At 49.9% G+C, this 24,911-nt stretch overlaps 2 protein-coding genes across 4 annotated transcripts in view; both read right to left on the bottom strand.

The window, feature by feature from the left end:
• Nucleotides 1-4,565: 4,565 nt before the first annotated feature.
• On the bottom strand, nucleotides 4,566-11,763 carry LOC128916374 (uncharacterized). Of its 3 annotated transcripts, none has more exons than XM_054217894.1 (2): nucleotides 11,639-11,763; nucleotides 4,566-7,510 (listed from the first exon to the last, which is right to left on the bottom strand). In XM_054217894.1, exon 2 carries the CDS (start codon nucleotides 7,506-7,508, stop codon nucleotides 6,528-6,530), a length of 981 nt encoding a protein of 326 aa, XP_054073869.1. In that variant the 5' UTR covers nucleotides 7,509-7,510; nucleotides 11,639-11,763; the 3' UTR covers nucleotides 4,566-6,527. The 3 variants fall into 3 exon arrangements, with proteins under 3 accessions (XP_054073869.1, XP_054073868.1, XP_054073867.1); XM_054217893.1 differs by having other exon boundaries at nucleotides 11,549-11,684; XM_054217892.1 differs by lacking the exon at nucleotides 11,639-11,763 and adding an exon at nucleotides 9,207-9,818.
• Nucleotides 11,764-18,400: 6,637 nt separating this feature from the next.
• ADAMTS2 (ADAM metallopeptidase with thrombospondin type 1 motif 2) overlaps nucleotides 18,401-24,911 on the bottom strand; it is a 188,536-nt gene continuing 182,025 nt past the window's right edge. The window contains exon 22 of the mRNA XM_054217756.1: nucleotides 18,401-23,611. Within this exon, the coding sequence (XP_054073731.1) occupies nucleotides 23,148-23,611 (464 nt within the window). The 3' untranslated portion in view covers nucleotides 18,401-23,147. The remainder of the gene's footprint in view (nucleotides 23,612-24,911) is intronic.

Raw genomic sequence — 24,911 nt, 5'->3', positions numbered from 1 at the left:
ATGTCCTCTGGGCAATCCTGCTTGAGCAGGGGAGTTGGACTAGATGATCTCTAGAGGCCCCTTCCAACTCTGAAATTCTGTGATTCCGTGATCCGTGATTCCGTGACCAGTCTCGGAATTCAATTCTCGGGGACCTCCTAGAGCAGGCGATGCTTTATTTATTGTTCTAAGGAAAGAGAAGAGACTTTGCAATAGACCCTGCTATTTGCTTGTTGCTATAAAAAGATTGGGAAGGGGAGGTTGGGAGGAATGTGTTTTAAATCCAGCTGGTACCAGCTCAGCCCTTCAGGGAAGCACAACACTTAATTTCTCTTGTATTTCTTTGACCCAGTTAGCATTGCACAAACGCTCCTGATCACAGGACTGTCTAATCCTCTCTTGAATCCTGCTAAATTTCATCTTGTTGACATCCTGCAGCAATTAATTCCAGGAGCTGACCCTGCACAGCACGAAGGCCTGATGCTTTCTCCCGGAATCCTCTACTTTTAATTTTCCACCCATGCACCCTTGTCCCAACAAACCGGTTTTGAGCGGAGGCAGCGTTGAGTGTGTGCACAGCAACCGGCGTCCGAGGAGCAGGTTGTGCTGCCGACCCTCGCGGGGGACACCTGCACGTCTGCCGAGCAGCTGGGATGTCGCGGCACCTCGGCCACGCTGCCTGTCCTCTCGTAGCACCTCGCGGAAGCGGGACGGGGGTGTTTCAGGGGGTGCTGGGGCTGAGCTGGGTCTGGGCGCAGCAGCAGAGCCCCAGCTGCAGCTTCTCCAGCTCGGCCCTACCTGCTCTGCCCGCGCAGGAGACGAAACTTGTTTTGCCATCACTGCCAAACTGCTGCTAATTGCAGCGTCAGCTGCTCGGACATCCTTGAACTGGGGTCCTGAGTACGGTCTTTCTGGATTCAAAACTGGGAATGATCAAAGCTGTGCTTGTAGTTGCTTGCCCTAAAGACCGGGAATATTTCTGACTATGAGCGCTGGCTGGGCTCTGCGCGAGGACCACGCTCAGGTTCCTTTGCTCTTCGTGCAGGTCAGCCTTAATCTGAAGGACCCGGCTAATCTCGCTAATGACGTTTGAATGGCTCATAGGCTCAGCAAGTCGGGGACAGCCGCTCTCCGTGCGTCTGTACAGCACCCGGCTGAACAGGACCCGGTGGGCAGTTGGCTTTCCTAACCCATAAAAGCCATCTGCCAGCAAACGTCACAACATTTGCTGTGCAGTTTGGTGCTTCTCTAGCGTGAGCTGAGGGGGAGCGTGACGAGCATCGCGAGCAAAGTTGGTATTTCTCGTGTAATTGCTTTGGAGTCTGGACACTCAAGACGTGGCATCTCCCTTTTCTGAAGCTGAGCCAGGTAAGCTCCAGCCGATGCTCCATCGAGTGTGCTGGAAAGATATAAGTCTTGCAGCCCGGCACCGCTGGTCTCCTGCACAACACCGCTTTCTCTCCTGCACATTTGTGACCAAGGGAAAAATAACGGAACGTTCAGCTAAACTCAACTGACTTTTAGTTGTCATATTCCACCATCAGATGAGATGTGGCAGGCTCCCTGCCGGCTGCTTCTGCTTTCACCTCGCGTGACCGCAGAACCGAGACTTGCTGATGGCGGAGGGGAAAAGTCGCTGCAAGTTGTGTGAAGTGCAGGTGGATAAAACGTGGTTAACACACGGTTTTTGCCAAGCTCCCAGCAGGCTGAGGGGCTTTCAGCTAGATTAATTCAAAAGCAAAGACAAGAAATGGTTGACAAAATGCCAACACACGCACACAAATAAATAAACTAATAATTTGATTTCCCTCATTGGCTGCTATTAGAAATCTGTGCTTTAAATGCAGCAGAAAATTATTCCTGTTACAAGCCCATCCCAAAGCACTTAGAGGTTCCCTTTGATTTTAAATGGCATTTGGTCAAACATTATGTAGCAACTAAATGGTATTCCAAAAATGCCCAGTTTTCCTACAGCTCCTCACAACAGTCCTCGGAATCGTTGCCTCCAGGAGCATTAATTCCAGGAAGGCTGCGATTACCAGGAACATTATCTCTGTATTTACACAACATGTATTTTGCATCAGCTCTAGCTCGTGCCAGGCAAATTAAGTTATGCTTGAGAATCCCAGAGCACGGAAAAAGGCCACGAGCCCAAGATGTGGTGCTTCAGGACTCAGCTCCGCTGTCAACTGTGGCCCACATAAGTGATGCCACCCACAAAAACACATGTGGACTCTGGTGAGCGAGGCAGAGCGCGGTGCTCGAATGATCTGGCTCTTCAAATACAAGCAGAAAAGCTTTCAGCCGTCATTTCAGATTGCTCTTCTGCCTGTGGTTACAGCTGCAAATGCAAAGTACTTTGCCATTAATCACGTTGCTGATGGGACATACGAGGTTTTCATTCAAAGCTGAGGGATTCCTGCTTAGTCACTAAATGCAGTTTAACTTCATTGTGCACCATTTATCATTACTTTCCACCTAGGAAGGCTCAAAGTTAATTAAAATATGCCCTCAACAAGCAATTAGGCCCAATTGCAGGCACTTCAGGGCATGGCAAAAGCCTGATGCACCATCCACGAAGCCTCTGCTTTAAGCCCCTGAGTTCTGCCGGGGGCTTGGGTCTGATCCCCGTAAATTAGGCACCATGTTTTCCCTTGGAGCTTTTAGAGTTGGATTTTTTTTTTGTTAAAACATAAATAGTTGCTTTTATCCTAACTTCAGGCTCACATTTAAAGACCCTTTTTTAGAAACTGGTTTTGCCAACCTCACTCGGCACCTCCTGCATCTCCCAGTTCTTGTGCAGCCCGTCAATCTGCCCCAGCTCCTCTCTGGGCGTTTGTTCCCTCACCGAGAGCGACCCGCTCGTCACCTACCCCTGTCCGTAATCACGCTGCTGGCTCGTATTTTAGCTTCTGCTCAACATCTGTCTTCCCGGCCGTGGGTGCTGGCCCAGAGGCCCCTCCTGCGGTGGGTGGGGGTCTCCATGTGCTGCGGCTGCTGCAGGAGTTTCTCAGCTGCTTCTGCATCGTACAGGTCTAATCATCAGAAACCATTAACGAGGCTCACGGAGCTTTTTCTTCCTCACCTTTGATTTGACCTGATCGGTATCTTTGCTGCTTAAAAGACAAGCATTTGAGGGAAGAGTGGGACAGTTCTGTTTCTACCTCGCCGTCTCTGGTTTGTAAATTCTGGTCGTGATTTTCCGTATCCAACTGCATTTGCTGTTTGCAGCAGTAAAAGGCTGCATGATCATGCAAGCAAAATTGCACGTTAGCCCTTGGATTGCTTGTGAACCGGTTGCGAAGGCTGAGACTGAAAGCTGCGGGTGGGATTTGGATACCAATTCCCCATTCAAATTAATCCAAATCCCTTCGGCAGTTCTGGTGATCTCAATAAATGAGGTTTTTCTGCCAGTGACTTCAAATGCAGAGGCTGCCATGAGATTGGCCATGGAAGCAGCATGGCTTTTATCTCACTCCGTGACCTAAATTCCTAGATAAGGTATTCTTTATTGTCTGGGAGCCCTTCGGAGCAGGCCATGACTTCTGCAGGTTTATCCCAACTGCTGATTTCTCAACCACTCTTTTGTATAGAGGAAAAGAGAGGGAGCGCTTCCCAGTGGCCCCAGGTGTGCATCCATGGGGCAGTACGGACACTAAAGCAGGGAACAGGGAGGAAAGGGCTGTATGTATGTATGTATGTATGTATGTGACATGCCATGTCACCGCGTCCAACGCATCCCGTTTATTTCCCTCTGGTAGGACTGCAGGCTCCCTCGGCAGCTCTCGGTCGCCTTCTGGGGACCCGCGGGGCTGTTGCAGCAGCCGACGCTGGCAGCAGCGGGGCGAGGGGCTGCCCCACACACCGGCTCCTTGCCCAGCCCGCCCAGAGCGTCCGCGGGAGATGGATGGTGTTACACAGCTGCAAAACTGCCTTATCCCGGGAGCTGTTGCAGCAGTTAATTGCCCAGCGACTTCACAGGGGCTGACGTGCTCGTTCCCAACAAAGGTGATGGTGGAGAAGGGGAGGGCTGTGCTTTTCAAGATAGGATTTATCGAGTCTGGGGCCAGACTCTTTTCAGTGGTGCCCAGTGACAGGACAAGGGGCAACAGACACAAACTGGAACACGGGGAATTTCATCCTAACGTGAGGAAAAACTTCTTTACTTTGGGGGTGGCAGAGCCCTGGCACAGGCTGCCCAGAGAGGTGGGGGAGTCTCCGACTCTGGAGACATTCCAAACCCGCCTGGAGGCGTTCCTGTGCCACCTGCTCTGGGTGACCCTGCTCTGGCAGGGGGTTGGACCGGATCATCTCCAGAGCTCCCTTCCGACCCTGGCCATTCTGTGATTCTGTGATTGCCTGGGTCCTGGGCACAGAAGGCCTGACCCTGGCAAGGCAGAAAAGCTTTGCAAGGCATCGGATGTGTGGGGAAAGGGCCTGGGAGCTGGCTCTGTTGGTGGCCTGGTGGGATGAGAAGGTGTTTGGGTGGCAAGTCATAAGCTCATGTGCTGTGGACCAGCCCTGCACTGAGAATAGTCACCTGTGGTTCTGCAGTAACGGAAACAGCAGCTTGATGTAACGGTTTTATTTGTTTTCTCTGTCAAAAGCAGTGATACATGCAGTTGGCACAAGACTTGCTAGGCATTAGTGTCATAAACATTCACACAGAGAGAAACTAAAACGTCAGTAGGGCAATGAGGACAAGCATCATTGAATCCCGGCGTTAACCTGAGAAGGAAGGGAAAGATGCGGAGGCAGAGCAGGCCGGCACCTCCCTGATCCAGCTCTCTCCATCGGCTCTGACAAATGCTGGAGCCGCCTTCACTTTTGTTCTTGCCACGGGGTTAGTTCAAAAACGAAGACGAGAAGCAGTTCAGCTCCACAGCGCTAATGAGTTTCAACAGGAGAAGAAATATTTGAGGTAAGAGATGTGGGAATGAGAAGCTTGAATATGCTCACCTTTTGATCCTCGGGCGTATTTACACTCGTGTTGGTACTGAGCAGAAGTTGCCTTCTGATTTAGTCTGCTTGAGGGTGGTTGAGAAATCGCTTGCAAGCCTTTGTATAATTGCAGCTTTCCGGTGGTATTTCCCACCTTAACTGCGGTTGAACAAACAGCCTGGTCCCTCTGCTCTCCTCTGTGCCAAAAAGATGTATTTCCAGTAGTAGTAGTAATAATCATGCTAGTATTGCTTTGCAGTTTTCTCACCTCCTTCTCTTGTCTGGCTACGGAGAGTGCCGTAGTGCGGTACCAAACGCGGGTGCGCGCGGCCGTCCTGCCTGCAGCAGACGCTTCTCTGGGTGGAGATGTCTCCGCGCAGCAGCGAGGGATGGCCGTGGCCACGTGCTCACCGCACCACGCTGGGACCGCGCAGCAGCGCGGGAATGCTTCTCTTCCTACGGGCACCCCGCGCAGCACTAACATCAGCTGCATTGGCTCATACGTGTGGTGTGCTGGGGGGTTGTAACATGCACGTGTGGGTTTTTCACGTTGCGGTCTCACAGCAGCAGGCGAAGCCCAGACAGCAGCGTTAGCACGGCCAGGTAGGCGAGAACACAGAAGCACAGATATGAAGGGAAACCCAGAAATGATTGTTTTACGTTCGGGTCCCGTGAAGGCCAGCCCGGCGTCCCCAGGCTGTCCCTCAGCCGAAGGTGCTCTCCGCGTGGTGCCGCTGAGCCTGCGGAGCCCCCGCGAGCTCCTGGGGCTCCCACACTCCCGCAGCACACGCTGGGGGTGCCCATGGTGCACGGCCCGGCTGCTGCGGGGGCGTCGGGGCAGAGACCAGCGCGATACTGGGGTTTTTTAGAGGTGGCATCGCAGGTTGTTACAGCTCCAGGAGAGCCGCAGCGCTGGCGCCTGGCTCTCCTCCTGCCAAGGGTGAATCAAGGAGTGACGGTAACAGGGTTGTGCCAGCGTAAGCAAGAGGAAACCCCCCACCTGGAGGAGTTTTGATATTCTCGATGTTGCCCTCTAGCAAATCCTCATAAAAGACGACTTATATTTTTTTAAAGATATTTCTTTGCGGTACTGCACTAACAGGTGACGTACCCAGGGTCATTCTGGTGTTGACGGTGATCTATAGTGGGTCTCCTAGTGAACGTATGTGTCACAGAGAGCACACGCAGGATTGTCCAAGCATCGGTCAAAATGTTCCTTTCAGAATAACTTTACCCAGGTGTGGGCGACGTCTGGCTGTTTGGCATTTGCCGGAAAACACCAGTAGTCTGATGTTCCCGCAGATCTCTTCTCCTCCAGAGCAGATGGGGTTTATATTCTCTGCTTTTCTCCGTGCTCAGGGCAGTTCTGGGCAATAGGTGGGGGGAGATGCTTTATGAGCTGTTGCCTTTCCAGAATGAGAATCAGTTGCTGTTTCCTTAGTGGATGAGACTCTGAATTGTGCCTTTGCCCACTGACGGGGGATATGATGGGTCGCTAAAGTCTGCCCGACTTGCATGCACATTCAAGCCATGTTTTCTGTGTAAGGACTCCAGGGAGAGCTTCTAGTTATTTCTTGTGAATAAAATTATTCTGAGCAGCTACTTCTTCACACTTCAGCAATGGCTGGGAGCAAACAAGCTTTTACCTTTGCTTCTTTCCAGATGCATCTGTGCTCTGAAATCCAGTTATGGATCACGGCTTTTTTAGCTACCTGGAAGCACTCAGAGTATCTCTGCTTAGTGGGGACACCCCCCGTTGCATTTTTGTCACATTGAGGAGTTTCTCTCCCTTCTTTTTCATTGGTGCCTGCTGTATTGAACAAACAACTCTGCTTCCTTACAGAGCAGCACAAGACTGGGTTTCCCAGCAGCTTCCCTCTGGCTGAGCACGGCGAAGGCTCCTCACCAGCGATGAACACGGAGCCGTCTTCTTTCTGACTCGGGTTACTCGCTAAAACTGCTCCCTCCTCTCTTCTGGGACACCTCAGCTCCAAGCAGACCGCTTCTTTCTGCACTGGTCTTGGGGAGGGAAGTCTTGGAAAACTGAACACTCGCGGCGAGTTGGGGTTCCCTGTGGCTTTGTCTTTCATGGTTGGGGGATGAAGTTCACTGTTGGGGGAGGAAGAGCTGCACTGGGAGTAACCAGTGCTGGAGCTTTTACCGTACAAAGAAGCCTTGGAGGAGCAGAGCTTTCCTGCGTGGGTGTAAATCTGTGCCAGGGGGTCCTCTCTGGACCAGAAGTTGGCTTCCGCGGGGGTGACTTTTCTCAGCGGCACCACATTTGAGATGAAATTGGTCAATTTACATTTTGACATTTCCTGCTGTGAAGGGGACCATGACCTGTCATCAAGGGTCTTCGGGGTTTTTCTGTCCTGAACCTTACGGATGCTTTCAGGAAGGCCCGGGAAGGTGGGTCTGGCGAGGTGGCAGATGGATTGAGCGTAGTCATCACTGGAGTACATGTCTGGGCTGGCTGCAGTGCTTCCAGTGCGCTTTGGGTTGCTGGTTGAATCTTCCATCGCTTCCTCATGGGTTTCCCGTATGGTTGGGAGAGGCTTTGAAAGATTCAGTCTTATCCGGGGTGCCATGGCTGCAAAGAACAGACCAGACATGATCAGCATGTGAAAGTCAGGTAAAGAAATTCAGGGCTTGTTTCTGTGGAGTCCGTGCTACCTCAGCCACCTCGTGTTTTCTTCTGGCAAACAGTGGTGTTTAGAGCAACTGCATTTTTAAAGTTTGCTGGCGGTACTTGTATATCCATGGCTTCATACCCATGCATACAAAAGAAGCCAAGTGATTAAGTGCAGTAGAAAATTAAAGGTTCGTTAAAGAGATCAGCAGCGGCGCTCCCTTCTGAAGCAGCGCAGGGGGCCGGCAGCTGCAGCAGCGTGGTGCAGGGACGCTGGCTTGTCTCACTGTCCGGCTGTACCAGCAAGGGACAAACTACTCTCCTTACTCAATACCCCCCCGCGGGTTTGTTCGCTGTAACAGGGCTCTGACTTCACGTAGTGTCCGAACAGGCGAGAGCTGATCTCAGCAGGAGAGGAGCTGACCTGCCCCCATGGGGACCGTCACTGAAATAGTGACGTTACAGCTGATCTCTCCTAGAAGCCGTAGGTGACAGTGTACAAACGTGTTCATTTTTGTCTCTGCCAGTGGTTCACAAACGTAGTTATGGAGTGGTAGAGCCTTCCCTAAATGCTTACATAGAGTCAAAGGGATTTAATTCATGTCCCTTATATTCAAATAGCTATCCTCAGCTCTTTTTAGGATGGATTTCCATCAAATTTCTCCCACTAATCAAGTAAACCTTTTTGTACAAATATTTCCTGTTACTGTGTTTGCAAACTGGACTGATATTTTTTTTTTCCCCTCTCCAAATACTCTCCCCTGTGCTTTGCTTATCTCCCCTTCTGGCAGAAAGGACCACATAGTCTGGATCCATTTTTATTTTTTTTTTACTATCCCCCTCCAATGGAATTTGTACGTGAATAATCTGCTGACACAATATAGCTTTGTTGTGTGACTAAACACGAAAGTGCTTTGCTGGCTATTTTAATGCCTTGCTTGTCATTGCTGGAGATAAATCTGGCTTTGTTGAACCTCCCTGCAAAGCTGCAGCTCCCGTTCGGAGCACCACGAGCAGCTCGCGCCGAGCCCGGGGCAGAGCTCGGGGGTGCCCATCCCTCCGCAGCCACTGCTGGCTTTTACTGGTTTCCATCTCAGGTGCTATCAGTAAAGTCAGCCAAGCTGGGATTTGCTGGGCTGAGAGCAGGACGTGCTTGTTTTAAAGCTTCTGGCCTTTTTATTTCCTTTTTTTTTATCCTGTCTGCTCCTTTCTTCTCATTTTTTTAAGCATTAGGGCTTGCTCCTCCGCCTTCCTTCCCGCCCCTTGCCCAAGCTTGGCTCAGTCACCCGCCTGTCCTGCCCCGGCGTCGAGGGGGCAGCCGGATGCTTCAGATAATGTCGTGTTAACTTATGATAGCGCTAATCGTTAACTAAGTCCTGTTAACGTGCCCTTCCTCCGGAAGGAAATTAAATTACCTATTTACAATAAAACTCTTCCGATGAGGTGGCTCGGTGCCAGCCCGGACGCCATCCCCTTCACCGAGGTCACCTTCCCACCCACCATCCTGCCGGCATGCAGACAGCGGGACCCCCCCAGCCCCGCGGCCTCCCCTCCTGGCCACGCCTGGAGCATCCTGCACCCATCCTGGCTCCTTCCCAGCAATATTTGGGAGGCAGCCCGCCTCCAGACCCCAGCTTTGGCGACGGCCTCCCCTTACCTGCGCTGCTGCCGGGTGCGGAGGGACGGGCGGCCTTCAGCTCCCGCGTCTCTCCCTCTCCCCGTTTTCAGGGCAGAATATGTGCTGTCTAAAACTAACCCGAGCATCAGGCTCCCTGCCTACAGTCAGCTGATTCCGCTGCCTGTTTTGTTGCTGTTGCTAAATATAGCCCGCTGGCTGCCTGCCCTGCCGAGAGCCCGCATCTGGCCAACGCCGCGCGGCATCGGCACAGCGAACGGGCACCGGGGAGGCAGGGCCACCCTGTCCCCAACGGGACGGTCACACCAAATCCCTGCCGCTCCGCTGCCTTCTTGTATTTCCCCCCGTGTGAAAGGTGAGCGCGGTGCCGGGGTCGTGCCGCAGGAGGGGCTGCCGGCACTCTGAGCTGGGGGGGGGTGTGAAAAGATAGGACATAGTACCGTCATATTTCATTGCTGAACGGTGAATCCTTGCATTTTGAGCTGCTTTTGCTCCTTCTCTGCCTCATTTCACAAGCAAAAATCACGCTGCTTTGGCAGGTTTGCCCAAGAGGGCGGGGGGGTGCTTGCAGCATCCTAATCACCGCTCGCCTCCCTCCCCGCTCCCAGTGTTGTGCCGAGCTGTGCACCCAGAGATGTGGTGGCACCGGCAGCCCTGTCCCCCCTCTGGCTCCCGGCTCCAACGCCCCTCTCCCCGCGGCCCCCGGCATCGCCCCGCTGTGTCTCGCTGAGCCGGCGCCCGCCGAGCCAGACCACGGCAGTGCGTGACGGCAAACTGCTTCGCCAGGAGGAGCGGGCGACCTCCCGGGTCTCTGGGCAGCAGGGATTTGTCTTTGTTTTCTGGTTTATTAACACGCTGCAAACTGATTGCAATCCCAGGACAACCCCAGTATCCCTCTCCTGCAGCATCACGTTGGGTGGGGAGGTGAGTTGTTGTTTTGCAGCAGAACCTCCCTTCTGCTTTTATTTCCCAGCTCTGACCTCAGAGGGAGCCCCGATGGCTGCTGTTCGTTAGCGGGGAATAGCCACGCTGCCCAACACCCCTGGGTGACCAGGGACAGGAGCGTGACTGCCCTTCTGAACCTTGCTGCTCCCCATACGACTCTCCTGAGCTGCTTGGAGGGATGGAAAGAAAAGCAGAAATCCTAGATTAAAAATCACCGCTTTTGTTTTAGCACAAATATTCTCAGTGTTGCCAGCGTTCAGGCTGGAATTGGCTCTGGCTGCTGATCTGGTCCCCCAAGCCCACATTCATCATCCAAGCTCTCTCTTTATCTCCAGCGGAAAGAAATAAGCAGCTCAAAAGACTTGTGCATCCCTTCAGGAGACGGTTCAAAGCAGAGATTATTTGCTTTCTGGAGACATCCATTGCTTGGCATTTAAATATAAAAGGTGTGCAAGCTTAAGCTGTTTGTCTGGACTTCTGATGCCAAACAGATGAATGTAGCTCAACCTTCACGCATTGACTTTGCTAACAGCCATGACCAGCTGGGATCACGCAGTAGTAACAACTTACAGCTTAGATTTCTCCTTCTTGCTTGCAGGCACCATAATTACCGTTAAATGGAGGAAAAAAAAACACCTTAGACCCCAGATACTGTAAGCAGCTGCAGTACAAAGCTTGGGAAGCCATTTCATGAGGAAACTCACTGATCTGGCAAAAAAATTCCACATGCGAAGATGTGCATGGATACATTCTCTTTATAAAGCTCTTTGAGGTCGTTCCCTTCTCCTGGAAATTCCCTCCTCCCGGCTGGAGACGTCTCCTCAACAGCCGCATGGTCTGACGGAGCAAGTAGAACCGTGGCCGTGCAAGGTGCCAGGCTGGCCATGGCCACCCCCTCTGCGATGGCAGCGGAATTAGGAAAACATCATCTCCAGGGCAATTTCAGGCCGGGGTTGGGTTATCAGATGTCTAACAAGGTCGGGGCCTCTCCTAAAGCTTTTCCATATCGTCACCCCTCTGCATGGTTTTGGGGGTGTCACGGCAGCCTCCCCTGGGAGGACGGGGCTGCCGAGACCTTGCACCCGCCCGAGAACTTCTGAAGTGATCAAGGTCCTCACCAAATGTGGTCAGGTAAGATGTTTCTTTATGAAACTACACTAAAAATCTGGGTTTGCAATAAAAATCCCTCCTATCTATTGAAATTAGTTTCTTTTAGAAGTTTGGTGTTGCTGTAGGAAAATCACATTTACTCGAATCGCTGTTATTGGAATTACTCAGTAATTACCCAGTATAACTTATTTGTTTTCTATCATCTTTTTTACATTGTTGATGATATGAAGATTAAAATATAAATTTAAAAATACCAGATACAGCTTAAAAAGTAGCTATCATTAACCAAATATAAATTACAGGAATACCTCTTTTTTTTCCTTTATCTCAACCACAGTTCAGTTTCCTCCTTCCTCAAGCGGCTGCTCAAAACACGTTAATTAAAAAAGAAGATGCACCTTTGAGCGCTGGTTTGTCTCTTCACAAAACTGCCGTAGGTTTCTTCCCAGCCCTTCTGAGGATGGCTCTGGTGAAACCATCCCGGTCTCCTGTACTTATACTCCCCCGAGAGCGCGGTGAATCAGCATTCCTGAGTGCGTGAGAACCGTAACCAAATGGGATTAATGGCAAAAGAAAACAGCAGCAGCAGCGCCCGAGCTGCCAAGGAACACACGAGTTATTAATTCTGCAAGGCTTGGTTGATCTAAACACTGCAGAGTTAATTTTTTGTTGCTTTTTTTGTTTGTTTGTTTGTTTGCTAGCTTTTTTTTTCCGTGCTTCCAGTTTTGGGCAAGCCTTGTGTTCAAACGGCTGAGCAGAGTTGCACAAGTGCAACAGGCAGCTCTCCTTTGGGCATTTTTGAAGCTGGTCGATGCTGGGATAAACAAACCAATTAATCTTTGGGAGCCTTAAATGAATACCGCAGTCAACTCCCATTTTGAGTATTCTCAGGAAAAACACTCTTAATGCCAAATGGGGGCTGTGGGACGGCGGCAGCGCTGCTGCCGAAAGCCACCGTCCACCTGATGGGGCACGAGCACCACCAGGGCTGCTTCATAAATAACTTCTGCTTTGGAATATTGCAAGGAATATTTATGTGGGGGGAGTGGGAGGGGAGGGAATCATCTCATGCTTTCCAGAGTAATGAATCTGTACAGGAAAGGTAAAAGAGTAACAGCCCCTCCAGCCCGGTTTGGCAAAGCCATACCCCCGCGGGAGCCGGGGAGCCGCTGGCCCCACTGCCTGGATGGGGTCCGACGCGGTGGCACCGATGTGACAGCTCAGTGATGCCACGCTGCTGCTCTACTTGTGCCTGCGGTGACACAGCCGAGCCCTGGGCACCGGGGCACGGGCATCACTGCCTGGGCTGCAGCAGCAAAGTCCCAGTTTGAAAGAAATCCCAGTTTTGGAGCTCCCGCACTGGGAGGCCGTGCCTGCTGCCAAAACCGGGTCAAAAAGACACTAAACAGAAGGTCCTTTCCCTTCACTTTGTGATTACAAGGTCTCCAAAGGGACATTTAGGGTGCCAATTTCAAGCATTCCCAGTAACCAGTAGAACTGTAAATTCACTTTTTTTATAACTTTCTTTTTCTTTTTATCAAGCAGTTTTTGGCCTGGTTGGAAGTTCTCTGCCTCTGCCCCTCTCTGCCCTCTGCTCCTCCTGGAGCAGCCGCAGCGCCCAAAGGCGCCGGCATCCCAAAGGGACGGCCACCAGCCCACGCACATGGTCCTGCCACACTCCTGCCACCAGAAACAAGGCTTTTTGGGTAAACTAGCAAGTATTGTGACTGGCGCATGATTGGAAAATGCTGCCACATTGTTCCCATGCTGCAACACAGTACCTAAACCCATGTCAGAGCGTGCCAGGAAGGGAGCGGCGTTACTGCCAGGCTTTGCCGTAGCGTCGGCTCTTGCTGGGGACGGATACGGGGTTAGCGTGACCCTGAGCCTCTCCACGCCTCGGTGCAGCGAGCTGCTTCTCTCCAGCATGTTTGTCATTAAAAGTTTGGGAAAGGAAAACAGTTTGACCCAATTTCTGCCAGATTCCAGATGATTGGTGTCGTGTCCTCCAACTACATCCCCCAGCCCGCTAACCTCCAGTGTATTACAGCAAGCAGCCGCTCCGGTACGCAGTGAAGATATTCCCGTGAAACATTAATGAGCTGTTTTCCTATTAACTAGACGGGGCTGGGTTAGAAATGTCGCACCCACAGCTGTTGCCTTGACGGCAGCTCACATGGTAACTGGCTTTCCTGCGAGAGACGTCCCGGTTGCTGTGCAGGCTGCGTTACTGCCGCCCGTCGCCGATTAGCACAAGGCTGGTGTGCAGGAGCTGAGCTCTGCGGCCGGCTGGGAACACTGGTGGAGACCTCCGGGGAGGCTCGGAGTGATTTAGGCACTCAGTTTCCTTGGGATTTCAATTAAGCTTGGAGAATGACTCCAGGGAGCCTTTGCTGGGAGTTTCTAGGCCCTGCTGGTGTCAGGGGTCTGCAGCCTGGCTCTCGTCGTCGCCGGCTCCTGCGGCCGGCAGAGCTTGGTGCTGCGTGGGCTTTATTTTTAAAGTACTTTGGAGTCTCAGAACGTGCAAATGGTGGAGGCTGCTCGCTGGTGACTTCCCGTGGGAATTCAGCCCAGGATATTTATTTGAAATAATATAAATATTTTCATATTTATATATGAATTTATATATGAATTTATATATATATTGATATTTTCATATTTATATTATTACTCTTCTGCACAAAGTTACATTGTACCTTTTTATGCCTGCGTTTTTCCATACATCATTTTAAACTACAGAAATGCACATCCAGACTCCGACCAAACACCTGACCCTCCCAAAGGGCCAGAGCGCTGGTGCAGTTTTTCCCGTGTGGATGCCCCAGGGAGAGGTTGGGAAGCCGAGCGCTGCCCGCTGTGGCGGGGCTGGCTGAGGACACTGTGCTGCCGTTGTTGAGAGCTTTCTCCTGCCCGGGGTCCGTGAAAACCCCCCTCCCGCCGGCAGCCCGGGGTGCTGGGTCACTCTCAGCGCTCCCTGATGCCGGAGCCCGGGAGGGTGGCCCTGGGGACGCTGGCGGTGGCCGGGAAATCTGTACCAAGCGAAGCAGCGAGTCGTGCAAATGCTGTTACCTATTACAAGTAACAACCTCTTTCCTGCCGGCCAGGCCTCGCAGAGGAATTGTACGTCACTTGTGTAGCTCCTTTCCAATCCCCTCTGGCCGTGCTGGCAGGGGGAAGGGGGTTAAACGCGCCGAGATCCTGATCCACCGCTCCTTGTGCTGAAAACAAACCCAGACAGACCATGGTCGGAGCACAAACACGCCGTGCAGAGGAGCGGGTGCCTGCTCAGCTCCCGGGAAAGCCGCGTTTGCTTCCCTCTGCTCTGAAGAGCTCAATTGCACAGAAGTCCGGCTTTCCTTTTTCATGGGATCTCCATCCTTTAAATACAGAGATCGATTTCCTTTTGGAAGCTGTCCCGGTCAGTCCTGGAGACCCCCAGTACAGCTCACAAAGGACACAACAATCCGAATAAACCTGCCGTAAATGACTTCTGTAGCATGGGAGATTGTTTGATCACAAACAACTGCAGAAACATCCCAGTTATTTGCAAACAGAAAAAGGACCCCGTTTTGCTGAATAAATGATTTATTACAAACTGCTCAGCATTTGGCTGCTAATCCGAGCTGCCGGCTCACCCAAGGCAGGCTCATCTTCCCACAGCTGTTGCATTTCTTTAATAAAAGAGCTTTGCCTGATTAAAAAAATTGCAAGACCGGTTTAGGATAACCATCAGTGGAGAACCCTGCAACGTTACTGTCCTCTAAACTCTCTGTTATCAGCTGGGCTGTGTCTAGGACCCCTAAGCGATAGCACACCCAGAAAATAACTTAATTCTTGAGCTGTTTTCTGTGGTTTGGGTGGAGGGGCTGACCATGGCTCTGTTTCTCCACTGCTGCTGTCTGTGTTTCTCTCCCGCAGGCTTCATGCTTGTTCTTCAGCCCCGGGCTGCTGGTAAGGCAGGGACGGCAGTACAACAGCATCTTCCAGCACATCACACTGTGGTGGGGACCGAGCTGAGTGGGTTTTACTCCATCTGGCCCTTCCGGCCGCCCCGGGACGCAGAGAGCCCTCGTCACCAGACGGAGGGATCTTTCCACCCTGGTACCAAAGTCCAGGCTGTTTCATAACCGTACTTCTTGTACCCTGCCACCATCTAGTGGTAACTCAGCTGGAAACTCTGCGTCCGGAGACGCGAAGCAGCCTGAGCAGGTCCTCCATCGCCCGCCTGGCGGGAACCCAAGCTCTGCTCAGGGGTAGCATGGACACGATCTGCAATTTCGTCGTCTAAGGCCGGTGGGAGCACTGCTGATGAAGCATAAAACCCCACAGATTAACTATGATGAGGTTTCTCCCACAGGTGTCATCCTGCCCTGCTGCTGGCTGTAAGGAGTTTTTAGAAGTGCGCTTGCACTTGATGTGGTTCTGTGGCTCCATCACTTGGGTCCCTGCTCGGCTTTGGAAAGCTGCGGAGGAGGGAAGGATTGTGGAAGGGTGGTGGGGTGGGATGGTGGGGGAGCGCAGGAGAGCAATGTGTGCGTACACACACACACACACGCAGAGCTCCAGGCATTCAGCCCCCGGGAGGGCTCTGCACCATTTGTTGCCCCCGTGAGCAAAGCCAAGTGCTGAGCCCGCAGCCCCCGGGCAAGTGGCTGGAAATCACCCTGCGCCCTCCCTGCTGTGCGAAGGGGTGCTCGGATTGGCACGGCACTTTGGAGGAGCTACCTTCTGCCTGGTGTATTTGAAAATAGCCCAAGAAACTACTTTCCTGGCCCACAATTGCTTTTTTTTTTTTTTTTTTTTTGATTTTTCAGAGAGCACTCAGCAGAGCCAACCGTGAGATTCCCCAGCTGTTTGCTCGTTTCTGCACCAGCAAGTTGTGAGTCCTTCTCCCAAGACCTGGATATTTGCTCAGGGAGGCTCTGGTTTACCAGCACAGGATCCTTGCTCGGCCCACGCTACTTCTCACTGGTGTTAGTGGGATTGCAAGCGGATTTGGGCGGGTTCTGCTGGGAAACTCCATCCCTAGCCCGTTCCTCCTGTCTTTGCTGAACCAGCTGCCCCCGGGTAATCCTGCAGCACCGGTGACTGCCCAGGAGCAAGGGATCCCCTTGCACAGGAGGAAGGCGAGTATGCACACACATAAATTAACCCATGCCGTATGTCAAAAAGCTGATCCCCCACAATGCCCAACACCAGCCCCTGGCAGTCTCAGCAGTGCACTGGCCCATTTGATTTCTTCCCAGGGCCAGAGCTGTGGTTCCCATGAAGACAGAGGGGGTCTCCCCTCAACAGCTCTTCCGGATGGGGTCCTCAGGCACAGAAGAATGAGGTTGCAAATGTTGAGACCCCTTTGGCAGCGCGATGCATGCGTTTCGCATTTAGCTTACAGCTTGCTGCCAGCGTATCACATGTGGTGGGTTTGCTTTTGGGAGGGGAAGTGTGGAGCCAGGCACGGCTTCGTGTTCAGGAACAGGCAAAACACCAGCGTTTGGTGTTTGTGGATGCTGCAGAAGTAGGATACTGTACAGACATTGTCTATGCAAACAAGACGGAGCGGTCTCCTTGCAGATTCTGTCTTTTAGGATAATGTTTTCTTTCCTTCCACTGCCAGAGAGCTCCTGCTTTGATGCTCACACTGCACTCCCCTGGGTAAATGAATCCCAGCTAGTGATGTGCTCGGTGGTGTTTAACCTCCTGTGATCCGGCACGCTCTGCAGTGCCAGGCTTCCCAGAAGGAATTTGTTATCTGCAATGAGCCCAGAGCTGGGCCACTCGATTCTGGGGGCACAAACATAATGCCTTCAACTGGATCAGGCCCCTGGAGCAAGCCCTCACAGTGCTGTTCCCAAAGCACAGCTTCCCAGGCTCATCCAGCCCCACGGCAGGTACCTGCTTCCATCTTCAAGCACGCTTGGAGAAAGAGGTGTTAAGCTGTCATGGGCTTTCTGAAGCAGTGACAGTCCTCCAGCAGGCCCCAGGGGATGACCGCAATATTTCCCCTTAGAGATAAGGTAAATTTTTAAGTTAAAAAAATTCTGCCGCGTCCCTTTGCATTTGGCATCACTCCCAGGCCAGGGAAATGGTGCTCAGGAGCTTTGACACCAGGAGCAGCCAGAGCCACCCCGCAGGGCTGTGTGTCTGTCTGCCGTCCCACATGGGCACCAGTCATTGCCCGCGTCTGAAGAATAGAGTGAAAGGGCTAAAAAGCTGATGTAGACCAGGAGGGGAAGAGATGGCTCCTGTAATTGTCATCTTTAGGCATTTCAGACAGAGAGAGGAAGACCAGGGGGCGAGGAGGGATGAGCCCACTGTGGGTGTTTCTCGTGTCTGGGTCTGGATGCGAGACCCCTTCCCACGGCCACTCTAAAAATCTCCAAATCTTTGGGTTGGGAAAGCAAAAGCCAATTCAATATAACCCTCGTCACAGCTGTAAATCAGATACTGCACGAATTGTCACAGTAAATGAAACCCAGGTCTTGGCTGCTCCGCGGTTTTATCAGGGCATTTAAGTAAGTAAATGTCTTTTCCATATTGAAAATGCTGAGGTGGTTCGTTAACTGATTAAAGAACATGTTGGACTTGAATGCACTGCGTGGTGCTAACTGAATAATCAAGCTAAGCGGGGACCTTTCAAATCCTCAAGCAACAAAATTCAATTAGATGGGAGAGATTCAATTATGCTTTAAAGGGAACCTGGCTACAAGCACGCAAGATACGGCAGGAAAATGTATGCAATATAATTTCATGGAAAAGAGCAATTACTTTATCAATAAGACACGCAAAGTGAAATTTGCTCATCAGTCCTGAATAGAAGCCCAAGTAACGGAGCCTTTTAAGGAGACGATACACGGACCAGGATGGATTTCAGCCGAATGTAAAGGCTGAGAGCCTCAGGCAGGTTTAAATGATTTTGATTGATTTCTGTGCAGTTATCAACTGAGGTTTTGGTCCAGTGACTTCATGATATTTGGCCTTGGATAACGGATGTTGTAAGAAGGATATAGGACTTTGGCAGTAAGTGTATCCCAATCCCTCTTCATTAAGATAAAGTTTTAGAAATTCAATTGGTTTTGAGCCTGAAGATGCTGATTCTATCTCCCCCAGCATCTCTGCATAACGTTACGTCAATGAAAAAAGCACAGGGAAAAGTCAAACACTTTGCAAAAGAACACAGACATTTGAATTTAATAAATTATAAAATTAAAGATTCTAATTTGTATATACATTTTTAATATACAAGAAACGGCTATTTATTGCAATTTCTGTTAAGGCATATGTAAGTGAATGGAAGTTGCATATAGATACTCAGATGAACATAGCTAATACTGTGCATTGTAGGTGAGTAAATAAGACATTAAATGCATTACGTAATAAAATAAAACATAAGACCCTTTGAGTACTGGTAAAGCACCATTTCTAGAATTCTCAAAATATCTGAAAGCATTCTATGGAGATGTTGTGAGACTCTAAATATTGAATGGATATATGAATATAAAAAGTGATGCATTCATACTAGATTACAGATTTTTTTAAAGGAATGTTGGTGAAAAAAATGGCAGTAGACTGGAGCCAAAGGAACCGGAATTGGTTTGGGATCTCTTTTTTTTTTTCATGAGGGGCTGTCACTTGGATTTTAAGTTTAGACCAAGAGAAAAAAATGACAATTTAGAAAGCTGTGTACTTGCATGGTTAGATCACAAAATGCATTGCTTAATGGGAGCACATTGCTTTAGCTCTCACATCTCTGAGACGGTCTCTGCAGGAATGTATTTACTTATAAATCTGTTTTCGTTTCTAAGGATTAGGTTACATTAAACTACCACTCTCTGCTCATTATGTCTCAAAATGCAGGACTTGAGCAACAGCAAAATGGTTACAGAAGACACACTACGATGATGCTCTTGCCCACTTACAGCATTGTAGAAAAGAGGAAAGAGTTGTCAGAGTTCAACCAGCCAAAAAATGACCAAAATTTCAACTGCATGACAAGGAACGAATCTCAGCTGAGAGCAAAACCCCATCTATTGCCTTGGGCTGCTTTATCAACAGAGCTCTGCTCTGTGTTTTCCTGTAGAAGTGAGGTACGTGTTCTTAGGAAACCACCATCATGGGGAACTGCTAAAAAAAATACCATCCGAAAAACTCATGCCAGCTTGAAAAGAAGGTACCTTTCCTGAAGAGACTTTTTCTTTTTCCCCTCATACAGCAAGACTGTAAAGAGAAGGCAGGTGGTGGCTCTGCTCCATAAGGAGATGGACCAGTCTCTATCCATCCGTGTCTCACTGTCTTGAGCAACCTAGACTGAAGCTGAAACATTCCAGTGTTCCCCAAATAACAGCTAGAGAAACAGTCAGTAGAAGTAAAACCATCGAGAAATAAATTAAATTAAATCTCCCAAAAGGTGAGACTTAGAAGGGAGCAAGCCCTTCCTAAATGCGGATGCCACTAGGCATCACATCGGGTCCCTAATGAACACCAGACCTAGCGTAGCACCACACCAGCCTTCTGGGAGGCTGCTCCTGCTCCAAAGGGCAGCAGAAGTTTCCACCTTATCTGGAAAAATGCTTTTGGTTTGTTTGATTGCAAACTGACTTACTCTGGAGAAAGAACAAAGTGGTCAAGTTTCTGAACTTTGAAGCAGCTTTCCAAGTTCAGCCAGGGTGTCCATGCCGCGTGTGAGCGAGCGAACCCCTGCGATTGACCTTGCCCGGCCTAAAGCAGCCCTGTCCGCTGGGAGACGCAGCTGGAAACACTCCGCACAGAACTGCCCAGTCCTTTTTAAACATTGAGTCTCCGCACTGGAACAGAACTGTCCTCCTGCTGTTTGCAGAAAGGTCACTTGAAGCTGCATCAAATAAATTCCTGCCCCACCTGCCCGTGGGGCACGACTGAGAAGTTCTTTGGACAGAAGAGGTTATTCGTAAGATGGCATTTGAGCCTTGGGCACTTCCTCCTGTGGCACTTCTTCGCATTCCCTGGTTGACTAAGCCTATTCCGGATGTTAAGGAAGAACAGAAGCTGTTAGATGGGTTATCTCAGGCTTCTGGAGGTCAGAGAAATGGGTCTCCACAGAGTCCCAGAGAGTAAGACTGGTACCATTCAGGTGGCAAACTTCTACCTCCCCACCTGCATAACGTCAAGCTCCAACCCCTCTCCACCCTTGGGTTTGTGAGGGCTTTTCCTAAGTTTACCGTATGCTTGGATGTGCTTTTAGGCTATGAAAAAGCTGGGGGTTGTGGCTTATTTTTATTGTCCACAGAGCTAAAAGCAGGATAGTAACTTGAAGGGGAAAAGATGAGTTTTACACCAACCACATCTGGGTAAAGGAAATGTGGAAGGCAAGAAATACTCACTATGTCTACAGGCTGGGAGCCCGGCTACAGCTTGTGTCTCCCATGGCACAGCAGCCGGAATGATGTTGATTTAGACACGTCTTCCTTGCTTATAAATAGCACGGTGGTTTGCGTTTTTTTTTCCCTTCAGAGCTCACTACTACTTTGTTCTGTCTTTGCTCTGTGACCTGACCCTACGCTGTTACTAAAACTTGTCCTGTATTAGGGCAGCCACAAATCCCTCAGCAAAAGGCTCCTGGGGCCAGCGCCGGGCTCGTCCGTGCATCGTGGCTCTGTAACTGCAGCAGGCCACGGAGCGGGGCTGGGGCAAGTGAAGGCTACCATGCGGGCAACTAAAGCCAAGCAACCTTCGACTGCAGGAAAATGCTCGGTCTCTCACAAGTTAAAGACTGAGGTGAGACTCCTGCCGCTGCCCCAGCCAACTGCTGCTCAGCGTTGCCAAACCATGGAGCTTTGGTTTTACTTTTCAAAACCAGATTACTTTGCTGCTTGCGCTGGCCGCGGCTTTCACATCTGCAGCCACGTCTGCTTGGCCCAGGAGATGTTTCCTTGTGCTCTGGATTTTTACCAGGCCCGTTATGCTGCTCGGTCTTCACAGTCTTCAGTGTAACTCCCACCCCGTACCATCTGAGCTGGTCCTAAACACTCACCCAAGTGTATCACCTTCGTCTTCTGCAAAAAGGGATGCTTGATGCCATGACACCAGCTGAAAACATTCCTCCTCTGCTTTGGCTAGCATCTCCATAAAGTATTTTTCTTAAACCAGGTCTTGTTCTTCCAAGACTTGTGGCCACGGTTCAGGCCAGAACAGTTCAACATCTCAGTGCTCCTGCAGGCTCTCGCCTCCTTTCCAGCAGGACCAGCTTGTTCTGAAGAGGACACCGGGCAGCTCGCTCAGCCATGGTGCTCGAGGGCAGAAGGCAGGGTCGCAGGAAGCCACGTGTGGTTCACCTTGCAATACCTCTGAAGCTCTTTGCCAGCAGCCAGGCCACAAAACAGCTTACACACTGCTGGAAACTCAGCACATTTCCAATAATTAGGTGACTGTACATACAGGCTTATGGCTGGCGCTGCTTCAAACTAAGACCAGCTCAGGCTGGAGGATGAGATCTTATTCTCGGACTGGAAAATCTGAACTAGGAGCCATCAGACCTACCTAGTGGTAAAAGGAGGATTTCAGGGAAGCTCTGGGCTCTGCAGGAGGTTTACCAGCAAAGACGAAACAAATGGAAGAGTCCGAGCCAGGAGACAGGAGAAAAACTGCTCAGATGCCACCCACAGCAGGAACCAGTGCAGGCCGTCTCTGCGGTGTTAGACCCAAGCTGAACTCATCGTCTGATCTCCAACCAGGAACTCAAAATGACCTATGAAAACCATGATGACCCTGAGGGGAAAGGAAGTACTCAAAGGGTTGTCAGGTCACACCTCCTAAACTTTCTAGCAGACCTGGTACTGCGAGTACCCCTGTGTGTGTGTGGATGGAAGGGCAATTGTTCACTTCTGCACCAATAAAGCTGTCCTAAGGAAAGGAAAATCATACAAAATTATTTCCTCTGAAATAACCTCATCTTATGGGAGAAAGAAAAACCCCACGTTTTCTCAACAAAGCACCAAAGAAAAGACAACAAGAATCCAGTCATCTTTAAGTTAAACAGTATGTGGGTAGAAAAAAAATCAGACCAATAAAAAAAGCACCAACCAACAAAGATCACTGAGGCTGTTGTATGACAGGAACTTAAAGGCTATAAAAAATATGGATAATTGTAAACAGAAAGACTAGGATGTTGTCAGTCCAAGTTGGCCGGATCTACCCTACTAAATGTCTTGCATGTATTCAAAAGTTTCGGAGAATCTTTTGAAACTGTTTATGGAAATATGTAAACTACTGTTTGCCTTTTTTTTTTTAATTTACACATAAATATGTGGCTACAGAATTTGCTCTATATTTTCTTACGCAGTCCCGGTTAAGAAAGCTATGAAAGCACATGCCTGGCTGTGACCGCAGGGGCAGCTCTGCTAAAGTCAGCTAAACTTTGTCTGGCACATCCTTAAGTACCTTCCTGAACCGGGGGCTGAGAAAGTGCCCGGCTTTATGCAACGCACACAGAAGCATCACAGGATTGGTGACCGCCTGCTTGTCAGCGTTAAAAGGATTTATTATGTCTTGGGACCTGTTTTCCTCCATCCTAAGTGTAACTCCCATTACTATTCCCAAGCAGTTTTACACAGGCATAGAAGACTTAAAAGAGCCCATAAACAAGAAACCTGCTCACCTGGCCTAGGTATTACGGTTTGACTGGATTCAGTGAAACGCGGTAATGATATTGCACTAATACTCTACCGTACCCTGTAAACCTAGCCCTCAAAGTGTTCAGATTAGCACTTATGAAACAATCTGTCATTTCCATTTATAGTAGGCTTTAGAATTTGGCATCTCTGCCATAGCACCGCTTTGATTTTTCCCCATTTTTAGTCTCTATGACATGGGCAATATTATGATGTTGGTAACATCTCTATAAGAGAAAAACGTTGTTTGTGCCATATTTCCATTTTAGTTTATTTTCCTAAGAGTCTCTTTTTTTCTTTTCTCAGCAATCAGCTCCTGAATTCTTTGATTCCTTGTCCTTTCATAAGGTATCCTCCTCCGTGTAATGATGTTGTGCTGCGATACTTCGTTATCCAGCCCGTCGATTTTATAGGGAACATCCACCGCATTGACTTCTGGGTGCTCCTCAGTTGCATTGGAAGGAGGTGCCCGTGCTTTGGGAACAAGAGGAGGGCTGGTGGCAGACTGCGTGGTGGACACTCCCACGGGAGGGCTGAGGGTTGTCAGGAGCTCCTCCTCAATGACATTATTCTTATTTACGTTAGAACCAGTTACATTGCCGTCCTCTGTTATGTTGCTGTACATATTACAGGACTTGCAACACAGCTTATTGTAACCGGGAATCGAGCAGTAACGGGAGAGAACCTCCATGCGGCAAAACATTGACTTGTCTCCTTGACAATGATCTTCTGAAAGAGAAAAAGGGAACAGATAAATAAAGAGCATCATCACATTAATCAGAAAAAGAAACACAGCTGAAGCTTTGGCAGCGGGCAGAGGGTTTTGGTATTTCAAGTGGGATGGGAAACTGGCAAATGAGCCTTCTATAAGCAGAAGCAGGCTTAATATTAATCCTAAAACTCGACTCACTTCAAGGGATGCAAAAGCTGATCTGAACTCTTTGTACCAGCCCCATCCATGCTATAGACCACAACACTAATTTTTGGCTTCACATTCTGCAAGTACTACCCTGAAGACTGCAGCCACGGCGACGTGCGTTCCTGCCACGCTTCGAGTTCAAAACACACCAATAGTGCCGTCTTGCTGCTAAAGCTACATTAAGCCCCCAGAAAGTCATCAAGGTTTATACTGAGAAACCTTTCCCCCCTCCCCTCACTCCTTTTAATGTTTTTCTGCAATCTAACAGTGACTAACCATGGTCAGGGTAATTTATATTTATCTGAACTGTCTCAAGAAGTCAAGTCTTATTTCTATGTGTACCGTGCAACTCTCAGAATTAATCCAGCTCCCACGGGAGTGATTTTTTTCGCCAGGTACCTCTATTCTGAAAACACCAGCATTGCCTGAGCATGTCCCTTGCTCGAGAGAAAAGTTGTGCATTTAGCACAAGGCTTTTCTCCTCTTCCTAAAAGGAAGCTGATATTTTCAGGACAACAAACTCCAGTGCGATGGAACCAAACCAGTTCACTAACAACTGGGAGACCCAGTAACAAGTCCTGATTTTTGTGTCACTGACTGGAAAACTGTAATAAAAGAGACAGAACACTAACTGATAGGTTTTAAGTTGTCGATAGCTGTTATGACAATCTGCACTATAATACAGGTGTTAGGGCAGATCCTGATCTTGCTGAAATACGGGTGGCAAAATGTAGGCTAAGGGGTTAAAGGGGAGCCGGTCAAACTGTTTTACTGCCTGAGAAACATTAACAGACGTTCAGAGATTACTCAAGCCCTTGTGATTTCTGCCCAGAGGAGGTAGAGGACCGCATGAATTGGCAGCGGATGGATGGTGATGGGCTAGCAAGCTTGGAGAGAGGGCTACCTGTCCTCCGTCCTACAGACACGCTCTACAGCTCCTGTGCCTCCAGGCTGAAGTGATGGAGCCAGGAACTACTGGGAACTGCAGTGAAGGAGAAATCCCAACACGCAGCCCATGCTGAAAGAAAGAGGAGTCAGAGGGCTCGCAGGAGAGGAGAGGGCTGAGGAGAAAGGCAGCCTGGCCAACGCTTGGCATAGTTGTTAACAAAA

This window comes from Rissa tridactyla, chromosome 11 (assembly GCF_028500815.1).
Source record: "Rissa tridactyla isolate bRisTri1 chromosome 11, bRisTri1.patW.cur.20221130, whole genome shotgun sequence".
Lineage (NCBI taxonomy): Eukaryota > Metazoa > Chordata > Aves > Charadriiformes > Laridae > Rissa > Rissa tridactyla.
This window is presented reverse-complemented; position numbering and strand designations above follow the sequence as displayed.

Excerpts from the sequence above, each read along its gene's own strand:
- LOC128916374 (XM_054217894.1), bottom strand. The coding sequence starts at position 7,508 with ATGGCACCCCGGATAAGACTGAATCTTTCAAAGCCTCTCCCAACCATA.